Genomic DNA, 26,507 nt, shown 5'->3' with positions numbered 1-26,507 from the left:
TGGCTTGTTAGTTTCTGTTTGTTTTGTCAAAATCTCTTGGGTTGTTACTTACAAAACCATAGTACCTCCTTTTATCCATGATGCGGCAGCTCTTATTGTAATAGAAGATGGGCTTCCATGGCAGCTGTAGGTTTTCTCTTGTTATTTTTTTTAAATAAAAAATTTATTTTCAAGTGTGCCCTTTTTAATAATTTTAAAAATTGATTAATTGTAAAAAAAAAACTGTAAAAATTAATACGGGATGGAAAAAAAAAATAGAAGATGGAAAAAACACACTCAGAACTTTTGAGGACTTTTTACATATAGACCCATTATAACTTTACATTTTAGAAAAAAATCATTCAAGTTTAATACTTTTAAAGAAAACACAATGATGTATTTTTATTTTTGTTGAGTACAATCGATAGTGTAAAGAAAGATGTCATTGGAGTCGCAACTGAGACCTCTTGTGTAAGTCAATGTTATTTTCTATTAGGTTAAACCCTGTACTTTTAAGTAGAAAAAAAATACAACACATTAAGAATAAATTATAAACTAACAAGTGTCTAGTGAGTTTTTTTTTTCTCCAATTGGACCCCTTGCATCCCACATGGTGCTTTAACCTAAATTGTATTTGACATGGCACTAAATAATTATTTCTTTTGATTGCATGCCACGTGTTATTTTTCATGCATATGCTTCACCAACAAAAAAAAAAAATGGTGAACATTCTCCTCGGCTGTCAAATGGTGAAAAAGAATGGTATTAAAATTTAATTAAGGCTTTGTTAAAAAAATTAATTATGTCTAGAACCCATTAATCCTCCTATTTTGGTATGTCTTTCCCTATACTTAAAAAAATTCAATATTTTTCTTTCCGTTCCTCATTTTTTGCGATTTAAAAATATTTTCCGTACCGAGAAAGTGAAAGAAATTGGAAAAGCAAGCCCATTGGGTCATATTATTTTGATTTTTGACTGGGCAAGGCAACCAGACCTCCAGACCCACACACAAACTCTATTACCTGCGAAATCCACCGTCTCTCTCGCGCCTAATTCGCCTTCTCTTTCTGAAACATCTCGCTCCTTTTCTCTGCAATTTTTTCCTTTTCATTTTCTTTTCCAATTTTCTGGATTCTGTAATCGCTGCAACTTCATCGCCATTTTCCCGATCCTGTTTTCCAAGGTATTTAATTTAATTTCCTCCCTCGTTGACGCATTTTTTTCTTTCTAAATTTTAATTTTAATTTTGAATTTAATCACTGCTTGTGTTGTGTTTTTCAATATCAATCAATTGCCATTTCATTCTGATCTGTGCATTTTCTTTAGCTACGACAAGCTGGTATACACTCACACACAATATAGGTCAGTTGTCTGATGAACATGATCGATCCGCAACGTTCATGTAAAACCCACAATGCGTAGCGAGATCGATCTCCATTTCAATAGTTGGGAATAAGTAAATGTATATGTATATGAATACGCATGCATGAATATGTGAGTGTTTTGGTTCCTTCCTTGGATAGATCCGTGAAATCCTTGTAGTTTCTTTACTTTTTTGATTGAAACCTTCAATTCTGTTCTCTGCGTGAGTTAAAAGGGTAGTCGTTGTGAACCGCTTTTTTGGCTTCCAAAAAGTGCAGGGAAATAAGGACTTGGAAATTTGGAGTAAATAGTCAGTAGCTAATGTCTTGTGGACTACCATGAAATTGGGTTTACTTTAAGTGAACCCAACTCGGAGCACTAAGCAATAGACTGCTAGAAGAGTTCCAAATGGAGATTGTTTCTTCTATACGAGTTCCAGCTAGAGACAACTATGTGGTGTGCGATGAGAGCTGTTTTGTTTAAATTTTTTTTTTTTTTGGAATGAATTTTGAAGATAACATAAGAATTTTTTTAATTTTGTATGATCTTACCTGTGGGAAGTGTTTTCAATTTATTATAATATCCACAAATTTTATTCTTTTGTGTGGATATTGAATAATTTTGATGAATTTACTGTTATCCCACTAAATTTTAGCTTGAAAGTTATTGACTGCCAATTATTAGCTTTATTTCCATATTGAATAATTGTTTCACAGGGTTGACTGGAATGATATTTATGCCTCATTTATTTCCATATTTTGTAGGTAACTCGGTGTATATATGAATAATTTATAGACCTGTATTATAATGGAAGAAGAAGAGGAGAGGAAGAAGGAATTTGAAAAAAATTCCAGGAAGGATTCAGATAATCATGAAGTGGATGGTGATGTACAGGAAAATATTGATCCGTCTCATCAGGAAAATATGAAAAATACCGATGGTGATGTAGCTGATGTAGGACATGATAGCGTAACCTTGCAAGGGGTTGATTCTGCAACTACGTTTGTGGATGAAGACCAATTTGAGCAGGTTTCTTTGAAAGATCAAGATAAGATTGTTGGTGCATCTCAGGGTGGTCATGTGGACTCAAATCAGTCATCAAATTCAGATATCCCCAGAAATTCAGATACCACCAGACTATCATCTGGTCAGTTTGAAGATACCTCACAGACATTTACGGCAGAATTAAATTCTTCTGCAGTTGATGGAATGCAACATGATCAGTCTGCCTGGAGCCCAGGGCAGGACAGAAAATTTGGTCACAAGCCATCTATGTCGTCTACTAGTTTTGATTCTTCTTTTTATGGGGATGCAGGTTATTCTCCTGCTGGTTCACCCCCAAAACCAAGGCCAAAACCTGCAATGCCAAATGTATCTCCGGAGTTATTGCATTTAGTAGATTCTGCCATCATGGGGAAGCCTGAAAGTTTAGACAAATTAAAGAATATTGTTAGTGGGGTGGAGAGTTTTGGAAGTGGGGAGGAAATGGACGGCATTGCATACTTGGTAGTTGATTCACTTATTGCGACAATGGGTGGAGTTGAAAGTTTTGAAGAAGATGAGGATAACAATCCTCCTAGTGTGATGCTGAACTCTCGGGCTGCCATTGTCTCAGGAGCGCTTATTCCTTCGCTACCTTGGGTTGGTGATAGTGATGTTATTATGTCCCCTCGGACACGAATGGTCAGGGGGTTACTTGCAATATTAAGGGCTTGTACAAGAAACAGAGCAATGTGCTCAATGGCTGGTTTATTAGGAGTTCTTTTAAGGTCAGCGGAGAAGATATTTGTGCATGATGTTGATTCGCCGCTGCAAATGAGATGGGACGGGGCTCCGTTATGTTACTGCATTCAATACTTAGCTGGGCATTCACTTAGTGTTATCGATATGCACAGATGGTTTCAAGTCATTACCAGAACACTTACTACTGTCTGGTCAACCCGCTTAATGATTGCACTGGAGAAGGCAATGGGTGGAAAGGAGTCAAGAGGACCAGCCTGTACTTTTGAGTTTGATGGTGAAAGTTCAGGTTTGCTTGGGCCAGGGGAGAGCCGTTGGCCATTTACCAATGGGTATGCATTTGCAACATGGATTTACATTGAATCATTTGCAGATACATTAAATGCAGCAACTGCTGCTGCAGCAATTGCAGCAGCTGCTGCTGCCAAATCGGGAAAATCGTCTGCCATGTCAGCTGCTGCTGCTGCCAGTGCACTTGCTGGTGAAGGCACAGCACACATGCCACGGCTGTTTAGTTTCTTATCTGCTGACAATCAGGGATTGGAGGCATACTTCCATGCACAGTTTTTGGTGGTTGAAAGTGGCAGTGGAAAGGGTAAGAAAGCTTCTTTACACTTTACTCATGCATTCAAGCCTCAGTGCTGGTACTTTATTGGGCTAGAGCATACTTGCAAGCAGGGGTTGCTTGGGAAAGCAGAGAGTGAATTAAGGTTGTATATTGATGGATCGTTGTATGAAACTCGACCCTTTGAGTTTCCTCGGATCTCTAAGCCACTTGCATTTTGCTGCATTGGGACAAATCCTCCTCCTACAATGGCCGGTTTACAACGTCGTCGCCGTCAATGCCCTTTGTTTGCTGAGATGGGGCCTGTTTATATTTTTAAGGAACCAATTGGCCCGGAAAGGATGTCACGTTTGGCTTCTAGGGGAGGGGATGTGCTTCCTTCTTTTGGTCATGGGGCAGGGCTTCCATGGTTAGCAACAAATGTGCATGTGCAAAATATGGCAGTGGAAAGTTCACTTTTGGATGCAGAATTAGGAGGATGCATTCACCTTCTCTATCATCCCAGTTTGCTTAGCGGGAGATTTTGTCCAGATGCTTCTCCTAGTGGTGCAGCAGGTCAAGTCATTTCTGTTTTCATCAATATCTTACAATGAATAATAACCAAACAAAAGCTACATTAGATGTTGGATTGGTCATGTGCAGTAAAATAGGGGCAGAATGAGGAAATAAAATAGGGGCAAATAAAATACAAGAGTTTTAACTTCCTTTTGTTTGGATGAGAGAACTTAAAAAGATTGAACTTTAAAGGAAACAATTTTCCTGTATTTGTATGAGAAGAAAAAAAAGGAAGGAAAGGAAAGCATTGAGCAGAAATTTTACTATTTTTCCCATAAGTTCAATATAGTTATTGACATTATTTTTGGCTGTAAGGACAAAATAGTAATTTAAATAATTAAACCTTGTCTCTCCATTCTCTCTCAACTTCTGGAGAGTTTAGTTGGCCCATGGGAGAATCTTCTCCTCCCTTTTCTTTCTTTTCTACTTGCTTCCATAAAAGAGAGAACATTTTTCACCTCCACTTTTAATTCCTGTCTTTCTTTCCTCCCACTTCTGTCCTGCCAATTCCCAAACCCCCTGTAGATCTTTATTTTTTAATTAAGTTGGGGGCGTAATGTTGAGGCCCAATATGCAGATGATTTTTGTAATGATGCCTCTTATTTATTTTATTTTAGTACCTTTGGTGGTGGTTTGGCCTTGTGCTTCATGGTTTGAGTACCTTGGTACTGTGTACTTGTCTTTTCTTTATTCAGTTACCTATTACTGTTATTTCAGGCATGCTTCGAAGACCAGCTGAGGTTCTTGGGCAGGTACATATTGCTACACGAATGCGACCAGTGGCGGCATTGTGGGCCTTGGCCTATGGGGGTCCTATGTCTTTACTTCCTTTGGCAGTTAGCAGTGTGGATATAGATAGCCTGGAACCACGACAAGGGAATCCTCCTTTGTCTTTGGCTACCACTGCTCTTGCTGCCCCAATATTCCGAACTATTTGCATGGCTATTCAACACCCTAGGAACAATGAAGAGTTCTGTCGTACTAGAGGGCCAGAGGTTCTATCAAGAATTTTAAACTATCTTTTGCAAACTTTGTCTTCACTTCATGCTGGAGAGAAAAATGGTGTGGGAGATGAGGAACTTGTTGCTGCCATTTTATCCCTATGTCAATCTCAGCAGAAGAATTATGCACTCAAGGTGCAGCTTTTCAGTACATTGCTATTGGACCTAAAAATTTGGAGCTTATGTAACTATGGGCTACAAAAGAAGCTTCTTTCATCACTTGCAGACATGGTTTTCACAGAGTCATCGGTAATGCGAGATGCTAATGCCATTCAGATGCTTCTTGACAGTTGCAGAAGATGCTATTGGACAATTCGTGAAAAGGATTCAGTGAATACTTTTTCTCTATCACTTAATGAGGCAAGACGTCCTGTTGGCGAAGTGAATGCTTTGGTTGATGAACTCTTGGTCATTATTGAACTTCTAGTAGGAGCAGCACCTCCTTCATTGGCTTCAGATGACGTTCGTTGTTTACTGGGGTTCATGGTTGACTGCCCACAACCCAATCAGGTAAAATTACTTTGCAAAAGATTGTTTTCCTGGATAGAATTTATATTATGGTGTGGCTACTTGCTCGGTACAGTTTATCTTCTCTCTTCCCCCCCTCCCACTGCCCAATTCAATTGCATTTTAACTTGGCAATTGTAATATTGGAGCGTCATATACAGGACCTACTGTATTATTCTCATTCTTATAAAATGTTGGATTTGTTAGCAGCTGTGAAGTGAGACCAGATTTTTCGAATTTTGAGTTTTTTATAACTGACTTTCTTTCCGAGTAGTCTTTAATTGTATTTTCTCTTCTCTGCGGATTGTGGATTCCTTATCCAATTTTGTAATTAGCTTTTCTACTTTTAATAAAATTCTGTTTCTCTTAAAAGAAAAAAATCAAAAAAAGAAATGCAGGACCTATTGTAATATGGCACACAATACTCTTCTTTGCTTACTCTGATGAGTTGCACCCCTAGTATGAGTTAATGAAGCTCTTGTAAGACATAGTTGCTCTATCTACTGGCTTCTTCTTTCCTATATACCTTTGCAGGCCACCTCAAATCGTCCATATGGATTAAGTAGGGCCTATGGTCCAACTGCCTAAACACCTGGCCTTTGTCTTGTGGCTTGGATGTGCACGCCATATGATTCATACCTTACTACTGCATTGGCATTAATTTTTTTTTGGTTTGACGTTTGAACACTCTGTACTAATCTTACAGGTTTATGAGACTTAAACACACTGCCTTACTATTTTTCTGTTCTTGTTTTCTAAATTCTTAGAAATATCTTTTCAAAAAGAATTTCAAAATTCTTAGAAATATGACAAGAAAGCTCACTCAATTAAAATGGATGGTTGAGAACATGATAACCAAGGTGTTTTCTTATTTTTATTTTTGTTTGACAACCCTTTTTCTATTTTGTGAAGGAAAGAGGACAGAAACCGATAGACTTGGGCTCTTAGCGTCTTACCAAAAAAGATAACCAAGTCCTTTCTTTTGCCTCATTCAGCAATTTTCCTAAATTGTAAACCGTGTTAGTACATTGTCAAGAAGTTTTTCTTTTTCCTGAATATTTCTGAGGAACTTAAGGGTCCTGCAACTATAAGCTTCACAGAATATTTTCTGCATGAATCTTGATTCTCTTTGTTCTTGACTTCTCACTTTAAGTTTAGAATAATTTATTTTTTGAATAGAAACGATTATATTGATAAACAAGAGGATAAGAGCAATCCTCAAGCAAACTACAGACAGACTTAAACCACACTCCTAAGAGACAAGAAACTTTAAGTTTAGAATGATTAAGAACAATGCTAGGGCCTTTTGGATGTATAATGATTAATAGTTAATGTTGATATATGGCTCTAAAAAGTGTTCTTCTTCCAGGTTGCAAGGGTTTTGCATCTGATTTACAGGTTGGTGGTACAGCCAAATGCGTCAAGAGCTCAGACGTTTGCAGAGGCATTTATAGATTGTGGTGGTATAGAGACCCTTCTTGTTTTGCTGCAACGAGAAGCCAAAGCTGGTGACTATAGTATTCCAGAATCCATGACCAAGAATGATGAAATTTTGTCAGTCCAAGGACCTGAGCCAGATAGTGGCACATTGGTGTCTGAAAAAGTTCAGGATGATGAATCATCAGAGGGAAAGGAACTTAATTTGCATGAGGAAGTTGGTGAATCTCAAACCCCTGAAGGTAGCAGTCCTGTTGCCGTTTCCCCTGATTTGAAAATAGGAAGAATGGCTTCTACTTCAGAAAGTGCTTTTACAAAGAATCTTGGTGGTATAGATCTATCAATTAGTGCTGACAATGCAAGGAATAATGTTTACAATATCGATAAAAGTGATGGGGTGGTTGTTGGAATCATCGGGCTTCTAGGTGCTTTAGTTGCATCAGGGTATTTGAAATTTGGTTCACGTGCTCCCTCGGATATGGCAAACAGCCTTATAGGTAGTGCACTCAATGATGGAGGTGGTACCATGTTTGAAGATAAAGTTTGCCTTTTACTTTTTGCTTTACAAAAGGCTTTCCAAGCAGCACCGGACAGGCTTTTGACCAGCAATGTGTATACAGCATTGTTGGGTGCGTCGGTAAGACATACTTATTCTTCTGTGCTCATATGTTGTGATGGGTTTATTTATTAAGGACAATTTTGTTCCTTCAAAAGAAGGGACTCCTCATCATTTGGTTTGTTTTAATCCTGAATATGCTTTTAGTGTTCCTTTTATATCAAAAGCACCTTCATTGGTGCTAAAATCCACTTAAAAGTGATTTTGAAGGGGTGGATTAGTTTCATTTGATAATTTTGTGCTTTCTAAAATGGTCAACATTTTAAACGTGTAAACATGTTTTTGTTTTATCTTTAGATCAATGCCTCGTCGACTGATGATGGGTTGAACTTCTACGATTCTGGTCATCAATTTGAACATTTGCAACTTCTTTTGGTTCTCCTGCGTTCACTTCCATACGCACCTAAGGCTTTGCAAAGCCGAGCGCTACAGGTATCGCTTTTTATTTTTCCCATCCTGCTGTGTGTCTATCTATTATATGTGAATTTGTTGAATGAAATTAATGTGGGAATTGGAATAAACAAAAATGCCTTTTAGATGCAATTGTTAATGAAGTGGCAAGAGCCATTTTATATTATAATAATTTTAGAAATGTCTTCAAGGGTGTTCCCTTGTTTAGCTGAAGTCCTCTAAGGTGTAGGCCTTTTTGCTGAGGCATCTCCTGCATAAAATGTGTGCCGGACAGTGCATACACTCCTTTACATGGTTGCAGTTGAATCTGGGCAAGTCAGCATCAGTTACTGACTGTTGAACAGTTAACACAGTAGTGGCAATGTCTATTGAGAGACACTGTGTCCCTGACCCGAGGTTTTTAAGGGACCCCCTTGAGGGTAGACTGGGTTTTGTATTTTTTTATATAAAGAGAAAATGTGCTGAAAAGCAATAAAATTGCGAAGAACAGAAAAAGTGGACAGGGGACTATTTCAGAAAAGCCAAAACGAAAACAAATCAAAGACTCAGCTGAAACAAGAAGACCCTCACAAATGCGCAGAACTAACAACTAGCAGCTTGCCAGTATAGTCAAATGTTTGAGAACTAAACTCTGTGAATACAGATGCCCATAGTGCTGACCAAAGCCAAACTTTTTCCCATAACCCCTCAACCCCTACACCAACATAATCTTCAGAAACTGTTTTGCTTCTCTTCATCCTAACAGTTCACAGTCAGAACCATACAACCCCACATGACTTTGGTCTTCTTACCCTTGCACACCATTTTATGGCTCTTGCAGAGAAAGGAAAAGCAATCCTTTCGGATGACCCAACTTAAGTCAAAGACTCAACGTCACAGGGTAATGAAGGAAAATATGAACAACTGGTTTCAAATTCTTCTTACACAAAATACACCATTGGGGGGATTAGCAGGTATTTTGTCTCCTTTAAACCATATCACAAGTATTCACCTTTCTGTGAGCCATTAGCCATGACAGAATCTTCACCTTAGAGGGAGTTCTAGATAACCAAAGCAAACCATGGGGATTGAAGGAAGACTCTGAGCCAGAATTACTCAAATAACAGTAATAACACTTGTTGGAGTGACTCCCCATGGTATCTAGGCCCCATTTTCTTGAATTAATCCTGGAAGAGTGGATACAGACATTTTCAAGTAGAGACAACAAAGAATCTATTTCTGACACCTCAGACTCATTCAAGTTTCTCCTAAAACTGGGTAGTTCTTCCGTACTTAAACCCCCACTGCAACTTATTGCTGATTGTACAAAGGGGAAGACCTTTGCATTAACGAAGTTGAGCTGTGCAGGAATAGGTGTCTCTAATCACACGATGCCTAAGTATTTGAATGTTATAGGGAGTCTGTGGCTAGAAAACTGGATGCTTACAATTTCTCCCATATCAATTGTTAGTACTCAGTTGCTGAGACTATTATACATTTTGGGAGTTTTGCTGAATACTTAGGATTGATTGTTCTAATTGTATGAGGTTTTATTTATTGCATTATGAATTTGATGTTTGTGGTTTAGAAATTCTGTATGTTAACTTTTTCAACTCTTTTCATATATTTTGGAATGTAAAAGCTAAAGTATGAAAAAGCTTATCCCTCAAGTCAATGCCTTGCCTCATGAGTAGTGAAGCACCTCACATAATGCCTTCGCCTCTGGAATCATTGAATGTTGGTTGAAACAGCTTAACTTTGTGAAGCATAAGAATTTTCAGGCTTCTCAAATTTAGTGTAGTAAGAGGCTATGACTAAAGGGCAAGAATTGTTTACACATGCTGTATTTCTTGCTTATATGGGTTTCGTTGTTGAATCCTCCTTGATGTTCTGTTTCCTATTCTAAGATGCTTCTTTCTATATGATTTCAGGATCTTCTGTTTTTGGCTTGCAGTCATTCAGAAAATAGAAGCAGTCTGACACAAATGGAGGAATGGCCGGAATGGCTTCTTGAGGTTCTTATCTCTAGCTATGAGGTAACGTCTTTTAACATTATTCTAAAATATCACTTATGAGTTGTGTTAGGCATTGCAATTAAAAGTGTGATATATACCACCGGCCTCTATGGTCAGTGGTTCATCTCATCCTTTATTAAAGGGGAATTGTTGGGTTGAAGCCATGAAGGAATGTGATGTAGGAAGAGGGAGCACTATCCCTCACTTTGTAAGCCAGCCCAAACAACTGGAATGTTTGAAATATGACATTTAGCTCGAGTAAGAGGGTTTTATGTTTCAGTGGCATGGGATCTTATCTGTTTTAATTGATTGGGACTTGAGAGCAACCCTAACTCCATGTTAGCAATATTGCATTACCTGTTTTTACAGATGGATGCAGACAAACATTCTGATTCTTCAAGCTCAGGAGATATAGAGGACCTCATACACAACTTCCTGATTATCATGTTGGAGCATTCAATGCGTCAAAAAGATGGCTGGAAGGTTAGATTTATGTGTGTATATATATACTTTCACATCAGTTAACCTGGTTGTCCTTGTATGATCATGGCTTCTGTATATGTTGATTTTTGGTAACCTGCGTATATCTTTTAGGTTTTTGCGCATTGTATTTTATCCTAATCATGCTCTTATATTCCTCAGTTTGCCATAGTTTCTTGTGCTTGTCTGCCAATACTCAGCTTTTGATTCAAGGTTTACTTGGAGTGGAGTTTTTAACCATCCTTGTATAATAGATCTGTACCTTGGAAAAATGTTGAAATGAAATATTGATTTGCATGATGGAAAAGAAAAAATAAAATCTTGATTTGTATGATGAAATTTTGGTGATTTCAAGCTAAGAGAAGATGATTTTTCATAAAGCTAGCAAGCAATTTGATGATCTGGTTAATCCACCTACTTGCATGTGTGAAATTAATATATTGCAACTCAGGCGAAAAGAAGTAATATGTTGCGAAAATGAAGTAAAAATATGAAATTATATACCTGAAATGGAAAAGTATGAACTCAAATAACCTCAACTAAAGAGGGCTACCTACAATTTGTTTCTTCTTAAAAAAAGAGGGCTACATATGTCCATTTTCCCAGATTACTTGGGGCCCTCTTCATAAATATTTTTCTGCTTCTTGACCGTGTATAAAATGTTTTATCAACTATCTCCTAAGTTCATATCCATCTCTCTTGACTACTCTTTTCTCTTTAAGAACTCACTCTATTTCAGTGATCCATGAATCCTTTCTTGGGTCTTTGTTGCATGCTGTCACACTCCTAAGACAGTTCTAACTAGAAGGCTTATTCGGAGTGGGTGATTCCTGAAGGGTGTTTTGAGTTCCTTAGTATCAAGTTGGTGGTTTTGGGGAGGGGGAAGAGAGCTCGAATTCTACAAGATTGTCTAGTTCATGTTATCTTCTGGAATATTTGGATGGATTGCATTTGAAGAATTTTTCAGGACATATAGGAGTAAGGGTTGAGGAATTATGGGATAGAGTTAAATTTTGGGCATCTCTTTGGGCATTGGTTTCGGGGCAGTTCAAGGATTATCATTATTCTATCATCATGAGAGATATGGTGGCAGTCTTAAGATGATTTTACATAAGTTGTTTTCTAATTACAGATTTATTTTCGGGCATAGTAGGTTAGTTGTTTTTATTTTAGGTATTCTGGTGCTTAATGAGTCCAAATTCCTTTTGTTGTATGATCGAGGATAATTTCTCCTCTTGATTATCAATACAAATGTTTCTATTAAGAAAAAAAACTATTGGGCTCACCGAATTATTTACTGGTCTTTGCCAGATAGAAATGTGGTTATCCAACCTTTTGAACTTTGCTAATTTAGATATTAATGGATCATATGTATGTGCGCCTATTTAAGAGTTCTGATCTTTCTCTATATCCTGCCTGTACATATATCAATGTGTGCGAAGTTTGGTGGTGCTGTTTAGAATAAGTTATTCTCTAGTTAATCAGTTCCATTCATATTGTTATCACTTCCCTTCTACAGGATATTGAAGCTACAATTCATTGTGCAGAGTGGCTTTGTATTGTTGGTGGATCAAACACTGGAGAGCAACGGGTTAGGTATTGTTTTACATCACTGGCTAACTCTGGGAAGTTTCTCAATGTGAATATGGATGATTTGTCAAGTCATGAAATAAATCTTTCAACTGCTGCTGTACTTTTCTCCAAACTGGATAACATGTTTTTCTGTCTTCAAATGGTTTTGTGGTATCAAGGAGTGAAATCTTATTTGTGCAAGTAGGATTCAGATTATGTTTGACCTGGTCTAAAAGTGCCCTGTTACTTGTCCTACTTGTAATGCTAAGTGATTTTTTTAAAAAAGAAACTTTTTTTAGAGATACTAATTTGAATGCTCATCAACATAACATGATTTTGTGAGGTCTCTGCTTGGAAAGTTTACCTGTGTGCATTTACGAATATTTGTTCTGTGCTGCAATTACTGCCAATCTTCTACACCATGTTTTTCTATGACTTATTGCTTCAAAGCTTCTTTGTTTTTCCTAGGGTAGCCTATGTTTTATCTGTTGGTAATTTGAACAATATTTTGACGGCGGTACTTTTTGTCCACATTGACTGGAATCTGATAACAAAGTGGGAAGAAGGCAAAGGTTTAATGGAGCTGTTGTGTGTTAACTTAGCAGTCTTTTGGGTGGTTTGGTAGGAAGGGAATGTTTAATTTTTGAAAGTGGACTATTTATCGGGCAATGCCAGATAGTTTGCTTGATTTGGGTGTTGGTTTCTTCTGAGTTCAGAGACTGTCCTTTCTTCGTTCTCATCTCAGATTGGGAAGTAGCTATCTATTAGGATTTTGACTTTTGATTGACATTTTGTTGCCTGGTTGTTCTGCTGGCTTTATTTTTTCAAGGTTTTCACAGCTTGCCCTGTTGGAGTGCTTTTCAGCTTACTGTACTATTGGTTCACTTTAATAAAAATAATTATTAACAGTTGGTGCTTTTTGTTCATCTTGGAATCCTAATGGTTTATTGATTACCTAAATTGGTTAATGTGCTTCATTTTTGGAAGACGGGAAGAATCGTTGCCCATTTTTAAAAGGAGGCTTTTAGGTGGTTTGCTGGACTTTGCCGCTAGAGAGCTCCAGGTTCAGGTAACCTTTGTATTTTATCCTGTTGCCTTTTGCATCTTTTTTGGAGTCTGAAACCTTTCTCTCCTACTCTCTCTCACGGTGTTATCCTTGTTTACTTCCCATTTGGCACTTTTAGTTAATGCCTTGTAAGAGAAGAACTATATGCTACTTTTGATTTTGAAAGTTGACTAATTAAAAATAAAAATAAATAATCTTTTCTTTTACCACAGACTCAAGTTATTGCTGCAGCAGCTGCTAATGTGGCATCGGAGGGTTTATCACCAAATGATTCTAAGGCAGAAGCAGAGAATGCCGCTCAGCTTTCTGTGGCTTTGGTAGAGAATGCAATTGTGATACTAATGCTTGTCGAGGATCATTTACGGTTACAGAGCAAACTATCTTGTGCTTCACGCGCTGCAGATAGTTCTCCATCACCCCTTTCTCTTGTGTCTCCCATGAATAACAACTTAAATTCGCTGAATACAGTTGGTGGAGATTCGTTTGAAGCTTTGGGTGATCGCAAGTCATTATCTAGTGAATCTGGGCTTCCTCTTGATGTATGTCAACAGCATATGCATAACACACATGAGCAAATGTTCACAATCTTACAGTTATTTGTTTCTAATATGATTCATATCTTATATATTCCATTTAGTTGTGCATCTATAATGTTTGTTCTCTCCCCTCACCCCCATTAAAGAAAAGAAATGAAAAAACATATTAATATTATGTTTCCTTTATCTCGGTTCTGATATTCATACTCTTAGCAACTGTCCCTCTCATACCATTTGGTTTAATGTGAATTTTCTATTATTTTCTTTCCGCTGCATATTCTTAGTTAATATCTTATATTCTTGGTTACTATTCCTTTTTCTTTGCTAATTAGGCCATTTTATCAAAATTAAATTCTGTATTTCTTGTCTTATGTTTCTTTTTTCTTATACAATAACATGTTTATTCATGGGGCTTACGCTTGTAAGTTTTTGATCAGCTTCTTGCGTCAATGGCTGATGCGAATGGTCAAATATCTGCAGCAGTGATGGAACGTCTTACTGCTGCTGCAGCAGCTGAGCCTTATGGTTCTGTTTCCTGTGCTTTTGTATCGTATGGAAGCTGTGCTATGGATTTAGCTGTGGGGTGGAAGTATAGGAGCCGATTGTGGTATGGTGTTGGCCTTCCTTCAACCTCAGCTGCCTTTGGTGGTGGTGGCAGTGGTTGGGAATCTTGGAAGTCTGCACTGGAGAAGGATGCAAACGGAAACTGGATTGAGCTTCCTTTGGTGAAAAAGTCTGTGGCAATGCTCCAAGCTTTGCTATTGGATGATTCGGGACTTGGCGGTGGACTTGGCATAGGTGGTGGATCAGGGACTGGAATGGGAGGGATGGCAGCACTCTACCAGTTATTGGACAGTGACCAACCATTCTTATGCATGCTTCGAATGGCTCTTCTTTCAATGAGGGAAGAAGATGATGGTGAACAGAGTCTGCTCATGAGGAATGTAAGTATAGAAGATGGGAAATCAGAAGGGAGGCAACCACGCTCAGCGTTGTTGTGGAGGTGATTTCATATCCATGATGATTCTGAATACATTTGTTTATTCCTTGTGTGCATGTTTGTCAAAATTGAGCGTTACAACTAATTCATATTAATGATTCACAGTGTGCTTTCACCTGTTCTAAACATGGCGATTTCTGATTCCAAGAGACAGAGAGTCTTGGTTGCTTCCTGTGTTCTTTATTCTGAGGTTGGTTTCCTTTTCAGTGTTATGGTGAATTGGTTATACTTGTATAAATAAATAAAAATGGTAAATTGGTGTACATTTTGTTAAATAACTCGCCTTCTAGATCTTGTTCTTTAATGTAACCAACGGCAATAGACTAAACTAGCAAATATTAAAACACTTTGAAACACACAAGAATTATACTGGTTCGGCAGAACTCTTGCCTACGTCCAGTTGTGATTTCTCTAGGTAGAGAAATCACCGCTCCTTTGATTAATAATAGAGATTACAGAACTTTTGCAACCCTAGAACTAATCTCAAAACTCTTGGCTGTCTCTGGCTGTTTTTCCTCTCTCAAAATAAGCCTTGCCACACCCTATTTATAGATTTAGAGTTGGCTTACATGTCCCAAGGCTGATTGGATTCCTATTCCTAAGTGGATTAGGAAATTACACTTATCCAAATCCTAATAGACTTCTTGAAATCCAAACCTAAATTGAATAATGAAAACTGAAATTCTTTCCTAATCCCTCTAGGACAAGAATTCGTATACCTATAATTTTCCTAAAACAATCCTACACCAACTAGGACATATTTGATGAGCCAAAATCCTAACACATTTTACCTGTTAGCTATACTCTTATCAATTCTTAACATTCAAAGACTTTTAGACTGTATCTCAGAGTCTTGATATTTCTTCCCTTCCACGCACTCCTTGAAAATTTGGTATTATGGTTGCCTTGTTTACCAATTATTATTTCTTGTTGAAATGTCATTGTTGCCTTGTTTCTTGCAGTTATATCATGCTGTTGGCAGGGATAAAAAGCCTCTCCGTAAACAGTACCTTGAGGCCATTGTACCACCATTTGTTGCTGTTTTGAGGAGGTGGCGGCCACTTTTGGCTGGAATTCATGAACTTGCAACTGGTGATGGTTTGAATCCTCTTATGGTTGAAGACCGTGCATTGGCTGCTGATGCCCTACCAATAGAGGTTGCCTTCTTTATTATTCTATTTATGTTCTCTGTAGAATTAATGAATTTTTCATGCACTTAGATCTTTAGTTGTTGGAATTGAAAGTTGTGGGGGCGGGGTGGTTAGTTTCACTCTTGCATTATTGCAACTTCTCTCTTGCATACTTTAATGTGTCTCTTTGTGTAAGTTATTGCAACCCTGTGGACGTCTCTCTGTGCCTCCTTGTTGTGAAGCTGAAGCTATCTTCTTCTCCCTGGAGTCTATTGTCTTCAAATCTATTTCTTCACCATTTTGAGACATTTTGACCATATTTTTTCAGGCTGCTCTTGCTATGATCTCTCCAGCTTGGGCTGCTGCTTTTGCATCACCACCTGCTGCAATGGCACTGGCAATGATAGCTGCTGGTGCCTCTGGTGCAGAAACTCCAGCTCCTACCACAAATTCTCAGCTTAGGCGTGACTCCTCATTACTTGAGCGGAAAACTGCTAAGCTTCACACATTTTCGAGCTTTCAAAAACCTTTGGAGCAGCCTAACAAATTACTGGGTCTACCCAAGGACAAAGCTGCTGCAAAAGCTGCTGCCTTGGCTGCAGCCCGTGATCTTGAACGTAATGCCAAAATTGGTTCTGGGCGGGGTCTCAGTGCTGTAGCAATGGCCACATCTGCACAGCGGAGAAGCGCTGGTGACATGGAGCGTGTGAAGAGATGGAATGTTTCTGAAGCAATGGGGGTTGCCTGGATGGAATGTTTGCAGCCAGTCGATACAAAATCTGTCTATGGAAAAGATTTTAATGCTTTATCGTACAAATTTATTGCTGTTCTTGTTGCAAGTTTTGCTTTAGCAAGAAACATTCAACGATCTGAGGTTTCACCTGTACTTTTGTCCTCCTATATTTTAATACACAGCGAGGTTGGATATCTGATATTTTCTTTTCTTGCTCTCCAGGTTGACAGACGTTCTCAAGTTGATCTAATAACTCGTCACCGTTTGGGCAATGGAGTTCGTGCATGGCGCAAACTCATGCATTGCTTGATTGAGATGAAGTGTCTTTTCGGGCCATCTGGAGACCAATTATGCAAGCCTGCACCTGTATGTTTTGAGATAACTAGTTCTGTTTTACTGGATTTTTCAAATTTTGCTACATTAATTCAAGTTTCTTGTGGGGCAACAATGGTGTCTGGTTTTATGCCTGGTTATATTCTCAACAATGTATGCTTTTATATTTAGCGTCGTCTTTGTTGCTCTTATAACTTAACACTATTTTATATCTTTTGTGCTTCTTTTTTTTCGTATCTAAAAATATATTTTCTAAAGACATAGTAAATGTTCCGTAGGTTTTTTGGAAGCTAGACTTTATGGAAAGTTCTTCTCGGATGAGACGATGTATAAGAAGGAATTACAAAGGTTCTGATCATTTTGGTGCTGCTGCCAATTATGAGGATCATAATAAGATGAAAGAACAAGAAAATGTGATACATTCTTCAAATGCTCCGATTCTAGCAGCAGAAGCAATAGCCATGGAAGCAGTAAATGAAGACGATGAACAAGGGGAAATTGATAATTTGGAGGGAAGAGCCTCTAGTGTAGAAGAAAGTGGGGAGAATCAGCCACATCCATCTGAAACAGCTGGGCAAAGCCCGCAGGTACCTATGGAATTTGGTGATCCACAAGTTGCTTGTGAACCAGACACGGGCGAAAGTTCATCAGCAGTTGCGCCTGGATATGTTCCGAGTGAACTTGATGAAAGAATCGTTCTTGAACTTCCTTCATCGATGGTTCGACCGTTGAGGGTCATACGCGGAACTTTTCAGGCAAGTCTACAAGGCTATGCTCTGACATCCTTTCTTATACATTCAGTGTCTGTTTGTTGTCATATTTGGTTCTTATATATCAGAATTAGTTACTGAATTTTTATTCTTTTTCCTGAACTGAAACTTGTGTAATGATATATGCTAAGTAGTTTTGGATTCTATGTCTTCTTTCAGGTAACAAGTAGAAGAATAAATTTTATAGTTGATAACAGTGAGCCCAATGGGGTAGTAGACATACTAGATTGCACTGAAATGAGAGACCAAGAAAAAGATCGCAGCTGGTTGATGTCTTCCCTTCATCAAATATATAGCCGAAGGTGATCCCATAGTAGATTTACATGGGTATTAATGTAATATAAAATGACAAATGAAAATACTCATATCTCTCTTTTTTCTTTTCTTTGTATATACTTTGTTCAATAACCTACTTTTGTCACAGATATCTCCTAAGACGAAGTGCTCTGGAGCTGTTTTTGGTTGATCGTTCAAACTTCTTCTTTGATTTTGGGGTAGCTATATTGCAAGATTTCAGATTTTGCCTTTTGTTTTTTCTTTCATCATTGGAGGCATTTTGATCGTTTCTAACCCTTATAATCCACCTGCTAACCAACCCATGTTGTTGTCTTTTTCTCCTCCCAACTTTTATTACCTTAGAGTACTGAAGGACGGAGAAATGCATACCGAGCTATTGTTCAAGCACGGCCTCCTCATTTGAATAACATATATCTAGCAACTCAGGTTTTCACCACTTTTCCTTGTCTGAGGTGGAGATTACTTTCCGGTTTGTGTTTGTGTGTCTAGCTTAGTAACCACATTACAACTGTTTAATAATTCCATTGATCGTGTGTATTGTGGTATGTGTACATCTGTTGCAAAATTTTGATTGGTCACCTGTTGGATTAACTTATTGAGTGGTATAAACTGACCAAGTTCTATAACTAGGCTAATTTCATTTTGGTATATAAAACAAAATCCAGTATTACAAAATTTAAAATGTTCTGATTTCTGACTTTCCCTGTATCTGCTGACACATACAGAATAAAAAAGTATGTGGGTTTCACACTACAATATTAATACCTGAAAAAATAGGAATTAGATTGATTATGGGGGAGTAGTTGATCTCATACCCATTCCTTCTCTCTCTTATTCCTAACTTCCCCAATTCATGACTTTCCCCAGTCTAAGTAAATAAACATGCCATAAAAGTTAAAACTAAAACACCCAAAATAATCAAAAGTTACACAAAATTAAAAGGACAAAATAGTACGTTTGACTTTTCAAAAATAAAAAATGGACTGACTTGTGACCTAAAACTTTTATAACATAAACCACCATTGAGTAGACATAGAAAAAAATATAGGATCATTGCATTTCCAAAGTTCAAAAATATGTTGTGATGTAAACTATTATTTGATTGTGTGTGTGTGTTTGTGGTTGTGAAATTAAGAAATTATACATTTGGTGTATGCGGAGTTTTCCAAACTTGAATAGCACTTTTTTAGAACTTAAATTAGGTATTGTAGAGACCTGAACAACTTTATGTCTTCGTACTTATCCCAAAAAAAAAAAAAAAAACTGTATTCTTAGGAATTGATATTTTATGCTTGGTGTATGCGGAGGCTTTCTAAGTTGGATAGTACTAATACAAGACTTAATTCCTTATTCTGTGTTATTACATTTTAGAACTGATGAATTGATTTGTTATTGTAGAGACCCGAACAACTTCTAAAGAGAACTCAGCTTATGGAGCGTTGGGCTAGGTGGGAGGTAGGAATTCTGATTGAAGTTCTAGTTCATTAACAGTTTTTTTTTTCTTCTTCCTAATCTTCTTTTTTCCTTTTTTCTTTCTTCTTTTCGAACATAAATATGGGAAATATATGGAAAATTTAACCAGTAAAATTACAACCATTTTGCAGATCAGCAATTTTGAATACCTAATGCAGCTCAATACACTGGCTGGGCGTAGTTATAATGACATCACTCAGGTGGAATTTTGTGGATAGTTTTGTATTATATGTGAATTAATACTGTTTATATGCCGTTCACATTTCTTTTTATTTCTTTCAGTATCCTGTTTTTCCTTGGATCCTTTCTGATTACAGTTCAAAGAGGTTGGATCTTGCTGACCCTTCTTCATATCGAGATCTTTCAAAGGTGGTATCATTGAAATACTGCATCCATTTGTTTAGATTTGCTCACCCTGATGTTAATGAGCGTTTTATGTACCACACAGCCTGTTGGTGCATTGAGTGCTGATCGATTGAAAAAATTTCAAGAGAGATATGCCAGCTTTGAGGACCCAGTCATACCCAAATTCCATTATGGTTCTCATTATTCTAGCGCTGGAACAGTAGGTTCTTTCCCATTTGTCTTTCAGTTTTCATATTTTGTCATGTATTGTGCTAACTACGCGTTTGTTGTGCTCATAATTATTGTTGAGACACTTATTACATGATTCTTTAAAAGATAAATAAAGAGACCATCTTTCAAATGTATATATAATATGTTTAACATGTCTGAATACATATTTCTTTGTTTTTTTAAATAAATATTTTGAGTTTTAATTTCGTGTTTACCAATCCCATTTTGTCCTCGGGCACCAATCCCATTTTGTCCTCGGGCATAGTTCACTTGGGGAAAGAAGATGTTGATGCATGTTTATGCGTGCTTATGATATTGTTGACTACATCCTCTGTGATATGCCCTCATATGACTATTTATTTTATTTTATTTTCACCTTCTGTTATAACATTATTGGTTTCTGGTGGCACCTACTAAAAAGTAACTGCTTTGCTTCCTATCAAAAGAAAAAGGGGTAAAAGAATAATTGACCTTTCCTGATGATAGATGCTGCAGAAGTCAGCCTTTGTGGAACCTAGTGCTTGTGCGTCCCGAAGATTAAATCCGGAACCCTTTTTAGATGCTAAAGTACTCAAATTCCCTTTATAGGGCTCATCCTAAGTTGTGGCTAGTCAATAAATAAATGCTAATTTGTAGAGGGGATGTTGTGGAAGAGCAGTGGGCATCTGTTTATGCATTTGTAACTCTTGATAGTATTTTATAGATTGGTAGGCATCTGTTTCCTAGAATGTTGGGAGCAGAGTGATTAGAAGGATTAGGAATGTTTAGCTGTAGTAATATATTTTGTATCACTGTGGTGGAACTCCTTGCCCGCTGAGGTGTACTTTTTAGTTTTGTTAATAAAATGTTCATTTCCTCTCAGAGAAAAACAGATGCTAATTTACATTACATTACCTAACCCGGTACACAGGACTATCCACTCTTTTGAAGAAAGCCCTTCAATGCAATTTTGACATCATTTTATTTTGTTATTGGGTAACATGGAAGCCAATATGTGAAACTCTTTTTAGCTAGATGAATTAGATCAGTGAGATAATTCTTCTCCATGATTTCTGGTGTTTTATTTATTTATTTATTATTTTATTACAGGTGCTATATTATCTTGTTAGAGTTGAACCGTTTACAACTCTGTCAATACAACTGCAAGGTGGAAAATTCGATCATGCAGATCGAATGTTTTCAGATATTCCAGGTACTTGGAATGGAGTCATTGAGGACATGAGTGATGTGAAGGAATTGGTATGGTCTCACCATTTTCGTAAAAGCTTCATTTTATCTAATAATATGCAAAGATTTTTATTTCATTTACACAGTGATTTCTTGCAGGGGCTAATAAGACAATATTTTGGTTATTAATTCATTTATGTATCTTAGGTTCCTGAGTTATTCTACCTCCCTGAGATGTTAACCAATGAAAATTCAATCGATTTTGGTACTACACAAACAGGTGGACAACTTGGTAGGTTCGAGTACACTGTACTAGTGGAACTAGTTGATTGTTGTCAACTAAACTGAGTTTGATTGTTCAGCTTTTCTATTTACATTTCAGATTCTGTCAAACTTCCACCTTGGGCTGAAAACCCAATTGATTTCATCCATAAGCATCGGAAGGCTCTTGAAAGTGAGCATGTATCTGCACATTTGCATGAATGGATTGATCTCATATTCGGGTAGGTTTCTGTTTGGAGATTTATTTTTACCAAAATTATTTATAAATTATTTGTTTTCTTCACCTTGTTTAGTTTTACCTTTTTGGTCATCTTTTATAAGTTGGTGACAACTCTAGAATTTGTCTGTATATATCAACTTTGAGAGTTTTCTTTTTGAAACTGTTATTTTCATTAATGAATTGGAATATTCAGGTATAAGCAACGTGGCAAAGAAGCTATAGTGGCAAATAATGTCTTCTTTTACATTACCTATGAAGGGACTGTTGATATTGATAAGATCTCAGACCCAGTAAGTCTAGTTTCCTTTGCCATCTGTTTGATTTTATCCATAATTGGTTGATTCATAATTTCCTTTCCCTCAATCTGCCAAAACAGGTACAACAGCGTGCAACACAGGACCAGATTGCATACTTTGGGCAAACACCATCCCAACTGCTTACGATTCCTCACTTGAAGAAGCTGCCGTTGGCAGATGTTCTTCATTTGCAGGTAACTTTATCTTGTGAAAAACAAGAAACTTAACTGAATAATACATCTGTCACTGTATAATACATTTTGGATAACTGATACAGATTTGATTTTTTTATGAAAATATTTCTGGTATTGGATTATCATGCATTACGTGTAGATTTCCTTTATATGAAACATTTTCGTGATTGATTTTTGGATGTCAGACTATCTTTCGAAACCCAAAAGAAGTCAAACCATATGCTGTTACTGCTCCTGAGCGCTGCAATCTTCCTGCAGCAGCCATTCATGCTTCGTCAGATGCTGTCATTATTGCTAATATAAATGCACCAGCAGCAAATGTTGCAGAGCACAAGTGGCAGCCAAACACACCCGATGGCCAGGGTATGCCTTTCCTCTTTCAACATGGTAAGGCTACAGCAAGCTCCACTGGTGGAACGTTTATCCGTATGTTCAAAGGGCCAGCTGGATCTGGTTCTGATGAATGGCATTTTCCCCAAGCGCTGGCATTTGCTACATCTGGAATTACAAGCTCAGCTATAGTATCCATAACATGTGATAAAGAAATAATCACTGGTATGTGTTCACTTCCTTACCTCAGTTCCCTCTGCTTTGTGCTATTATGTAAAAAGTATTTTGTTAATGTTTGATAATATTTATGTTTTTGGTTTTTAGTTTTTTTTTTCTCCTTTTCAAAATTAAAGAGGGAAAATATGTCCCAAAGGCTAGAGGATTTGTTGTAGATCTCAGTCGTGATAAATACTGAGAGAGAATATATAAAACCAAAACTGTTTTAAAAAAATTTGGTTTTCTAGTTTATATTTTATGAATCATTCTCTATACATTTTCTCATCCCTCTCTCACATCTATCATATATCATCTCTCTTCTCACTATTCTCTCATTTTTCCTTCACTAATTTAAAATAAAAACCAAAATAAAAAATGTTACCAAATAGGCGATTAGCAATTTAGAGTAAGATTAAAGCAATAAAATGGTGGAAGTACAAGATAAATTAATAGGAAACCTTATCATAACTTTGTGTTAATAGGAAACTTTGACTGTGGAACAATTTTCTTCTGGGTATTTGCATTTTATTATGACAACATTATTCCTCCATTTATGCATCATTTTAAAATGTTTTATGTATAACTGCAGGTGGTAGAGCCTTTGCCATTCAATAAATGTGTGAATTTCTTTTTTAATATAGTCAATAGTCTGTTTGATGTTAGAGAATATGAGGGCACTTACTTGAAGACGCGACTAAGGAAATTTGGAATTTTCCCTTCTCATTTGTGTGCTCGTGTGTTTTTTAAATTGACAGTTATTCAACCTATGCAGTATGTAAAAAGCTGTCAGTGTTCCTAATAATACAAATGATAAACCAGTGTTAAGTTTTTACCTCATTTTGTTTATTCAGAAAATATCATGTGATACTATTTGGCTCGTAACTAGCTGGGCATATATTATATCTTGTTTTAACTGTCTCATATCATTTTTAAATAAATTGGAATCTGAGTGCTAGTTTCTGGCTTGTAACTAGGTGGGCATGTAGATAACAGTATCAAGATAATATCATCAGATGGAGCAAAAACATTAGAGACAGCCTTTGGCCATTGTGCTCCAGTGACTTGCCTTGGACTTTCACCTGATAGCAACTACCTTGTGACGGGATCCCGAGACACCACTGTTTTACTTTGGAGAATACATAGGGCATTTACCTCTCGCTCTAGTGGTGTATCAGAGCCTTCCGGTGGGACAGATATACCGCGCACAACCAGTGGTAGTAATTTATCACACATATTAGCAGACAAAAGCAGGAGGCGTCGTATTGAAGGTCCCATACATGTTCTTCGAGGCCACCAGAGGGAAATACTCTGTTGTTGTGTCAGCTCAGATCTTGGCATTGTTGTTTCATGCTCCGATTCATCAGATGTTCTCTTGCACTCTATAAGAAGAGGTCGGTTGATCAGAAGGCTATCTGGTGTGGAGGCGCATGCTGTCTGCCTATCATCTGAGGGAATTGTATTGACTTGGAATAAAACACTCAATACTCTGAATACCTTTACTCTTAATGGGGTTCTGATTGGCAGAGCTCAGATACCTTTCTCTGGTAGCATCAGTTGTATGGAAATTTCTGTTGATGGATGGAGTGCTTTGATTGGAATAAACTCATCTATGGAAATTGATAGAGGCAGCTGGGATTTGAAACTGAATAACACAGAATTTGGGGATCTTAACCAGGAGCCAGATAAAACTGACGAAAACAACAGATTGGACATTACATTGCCTTCAATTTGCTTTCTGGATCTTCATACACTAAAGGTATGAGAAATGCAAATTAGGGTGCTTTCCTTCTAGGTTAGCCATATGTTTTTCTTTGACTTTTTTGTTGGTTAAATTTCCTACGTTGGAACAATCTGACTTGTTTGACAATTGGGGATCTTGTTTTCCACATGATAAAAAATTCTGTAATAGGGGCTTTCATTCGTTCTTGTCTTTTCTGATGTGTCTTCCCGGGTTGGATCATACCCATTTGATGTAATGCATGTCTGGTTTCATAAGTGAACTGGTTCCTATCTTGTTAACAAGCCTGTGGTACTTTCCGCTGCAGGTTTTTCATGTATTGAAGTTGGGAGAAGGACAGGATATCATCTCTCTAGCACTAAACGCAGATAACACAAACCTCTTGGTGTCAACTGCAGATAAACAGTTGATAATTTTCACGGATCCTGCTGTAAGTCAAAAATTTGTTTTCCTCATTTAATTTTTATTAGAGTTGATTTTGTGATTTTATCCAACTTGATACTGGGATTCCAATCTGGTTGGAGGAACCTTCTCTGACCTAAATGTGCGTAATAATTATATAATTCACTTTCCTATAACATTGTAAATCTGCTGCTTATTGCTTGCAGTTGAGCTTGAAAGTGGTGGATCACATGCTCAAGCTTGGTTGGGAAGGCGATGGGCTAAGTCCCCTCATTAAATCATAGTTTTAGGACATACTGGAAAAGGATACAGAAATACCCAATACAAGTTACCACCAAGGCAAGAACTGCAAGGGCATGCCAGCGGCCCCCCCTGTTTTGTTAATCGAGCCAATTCATTCAGTTTTGAGCTGTGTTTTGAGTGTAACATATGTGTATTAGGTAAGCAGAAGAACCCTATCTTTATACCTAGAGTTACAGGTTATTAGAGTTGCTGCGAGGGTTTTTTTGACTCAATTCGGTTGTAAGTATGTACATTGAGATGATGAGTTCAAGTCTATCGGGGCCTCGAGCTGTTCATTTTTGTCCATTGATTTTTTATATATTAATTTTAGTGAATGGAAATATAGAAGCTATTCATTCTTGTAAAGTACTGGATTTGGCTGCCAGGACTGTTCATGAAGAGCGATTTATTGAAACTTGGTTTTCTTGTGCCAAACTGAACTGAATCAGTCGAAATTTCCACTGGAAGTAGTTGTTACGTTATTATGGTTTACAATTTGTCTGCATTTTTATCCCAACCCCAAATTTAAGTTATTATTTTGTCTACTAAAGATGATACAAGACTTTTTCAGACCCAAAAAAAGAAAAAAAGAAGAAAAAAAGATGATACAGGACTTCCTTATGTAACAAATTGACAAAATCAATCTTAAAGTTACAAATAGTTACACGACCGCACATGACACTGGTGAGCCTAACCTCTGTTCACAATGGATGCTAATTGATGCTACGCAAAAATAGGTGTCTTGTTCTACCCACATGAGTGAAATTGGAAGAGCTCAACCGAGTTATACCCATTAGCGTTATCCACATATATTAGTTTCCTTTATTTAAAAAGCCTCAAACTTTTAAGATATAGAGTTGAAAAATTGCCTACGCTACACATCATCAATTTAGTGTAAATATAAGTGAAAATAAGGTCAACCACTTGAAAAAAATAGTGGTTAGTTTCTTGAAAAAAATATGGTTAGTTTCAATATAGTGTAACAATCCGTAACTTCAAGTTGTTTGCTAAGTTTTAAAAGAAAGTTTTTGGGTGACTGATACTAATTAAATTATATGAGTGCCAATTGTAATCGACACTGTTAAAATTTTTGGTAAATTCACACTAATAGTATGGTACCCATATTACAATTTTTTTTTTCTCTATAAAACTACCTAAGAGCAAGTTTGGAGTTGTTCTTTTTTATTTTTCTTGAAAAATAAATTAATAAATTCAAGCTAAAATTAGGACTTGGGATTAGAGGGTA

At 37.1% G+C, this 26,507-nt stretch overlaps 1 protein-coding gene across 1 annotated transcript; it reads left to right on the top strand.

The window, feature by feature from the left end:
• The first annotated feature begins 938 nt into the window (after positions 1-938).
• On the top strand, positions 939-25,627 carry LOC103331820 (WD-40 repeat family protein / beige-like protein). The gene is made up of 32 exons (XM_008234488.2): positions 939-1,163; positions 2,107-4,202; positions 4,920-5,713; positions 7,080-7,784; positions 8,061-8,195; positions 10,085-10,189; positions 10,538-10,651; positions 12,168-12,244; positions 13,208-13,289; positions 13,499-13,825; positions 14,260-14,825; positions 14,928-15,012; positions 15,785-15,979; positions 16,281-16,826; positions 16,908-17,051; positions 17,297-17,773; positions 17,948-18,090; positions 18,213-18,282; positions 18,428-18,511; positions 19,484-19,540; positions 19,690-19,758; positions 19,841-19,927; positions 20,007-20,123; positions 21,224-21,373; positions 21,509-21,593; positions 21,684-21,804; positions 21,997-22,093; positions 22,180-22,293; positions 22,479-22,848; positions 23,814-24,595; positions 24,885-25,007; positions 25,186-25,627. The coding sequence occupies exons 2-32, from the start codon at positions 2,150-2,152 to the stop codon at positions 25,261-25,263; spliced, it is 8,952 nt and encodes a 2,983-aa protein (XP_008232710.2). The 5' UTR covers positions 939-1,163; positions 2,107-2,149; the 3' UTR covers positions 25,264-25,627.
• Positions 25,628-26,507: the final 880 nt, after the last annotated feature.

Source organism: Prunus mume, linkage group LG5, assembly GCF_029339155.1.
Source record: "Prunus mume cultivar Tortuosa linkage group LG5, ASM2933915v1, whole genome shotgun sequence".
Lineage (NCBI taxonomy): Eukaryota > Viridiplantae > Streptophyta > Magnoliopsida > Rosales > Rosaceae > Prunus > Prunus mume.
Note: the sequence above shows the minus strand (reverse complement) of the source record. Positions and strands in the feature narration are given on the sequence as shown.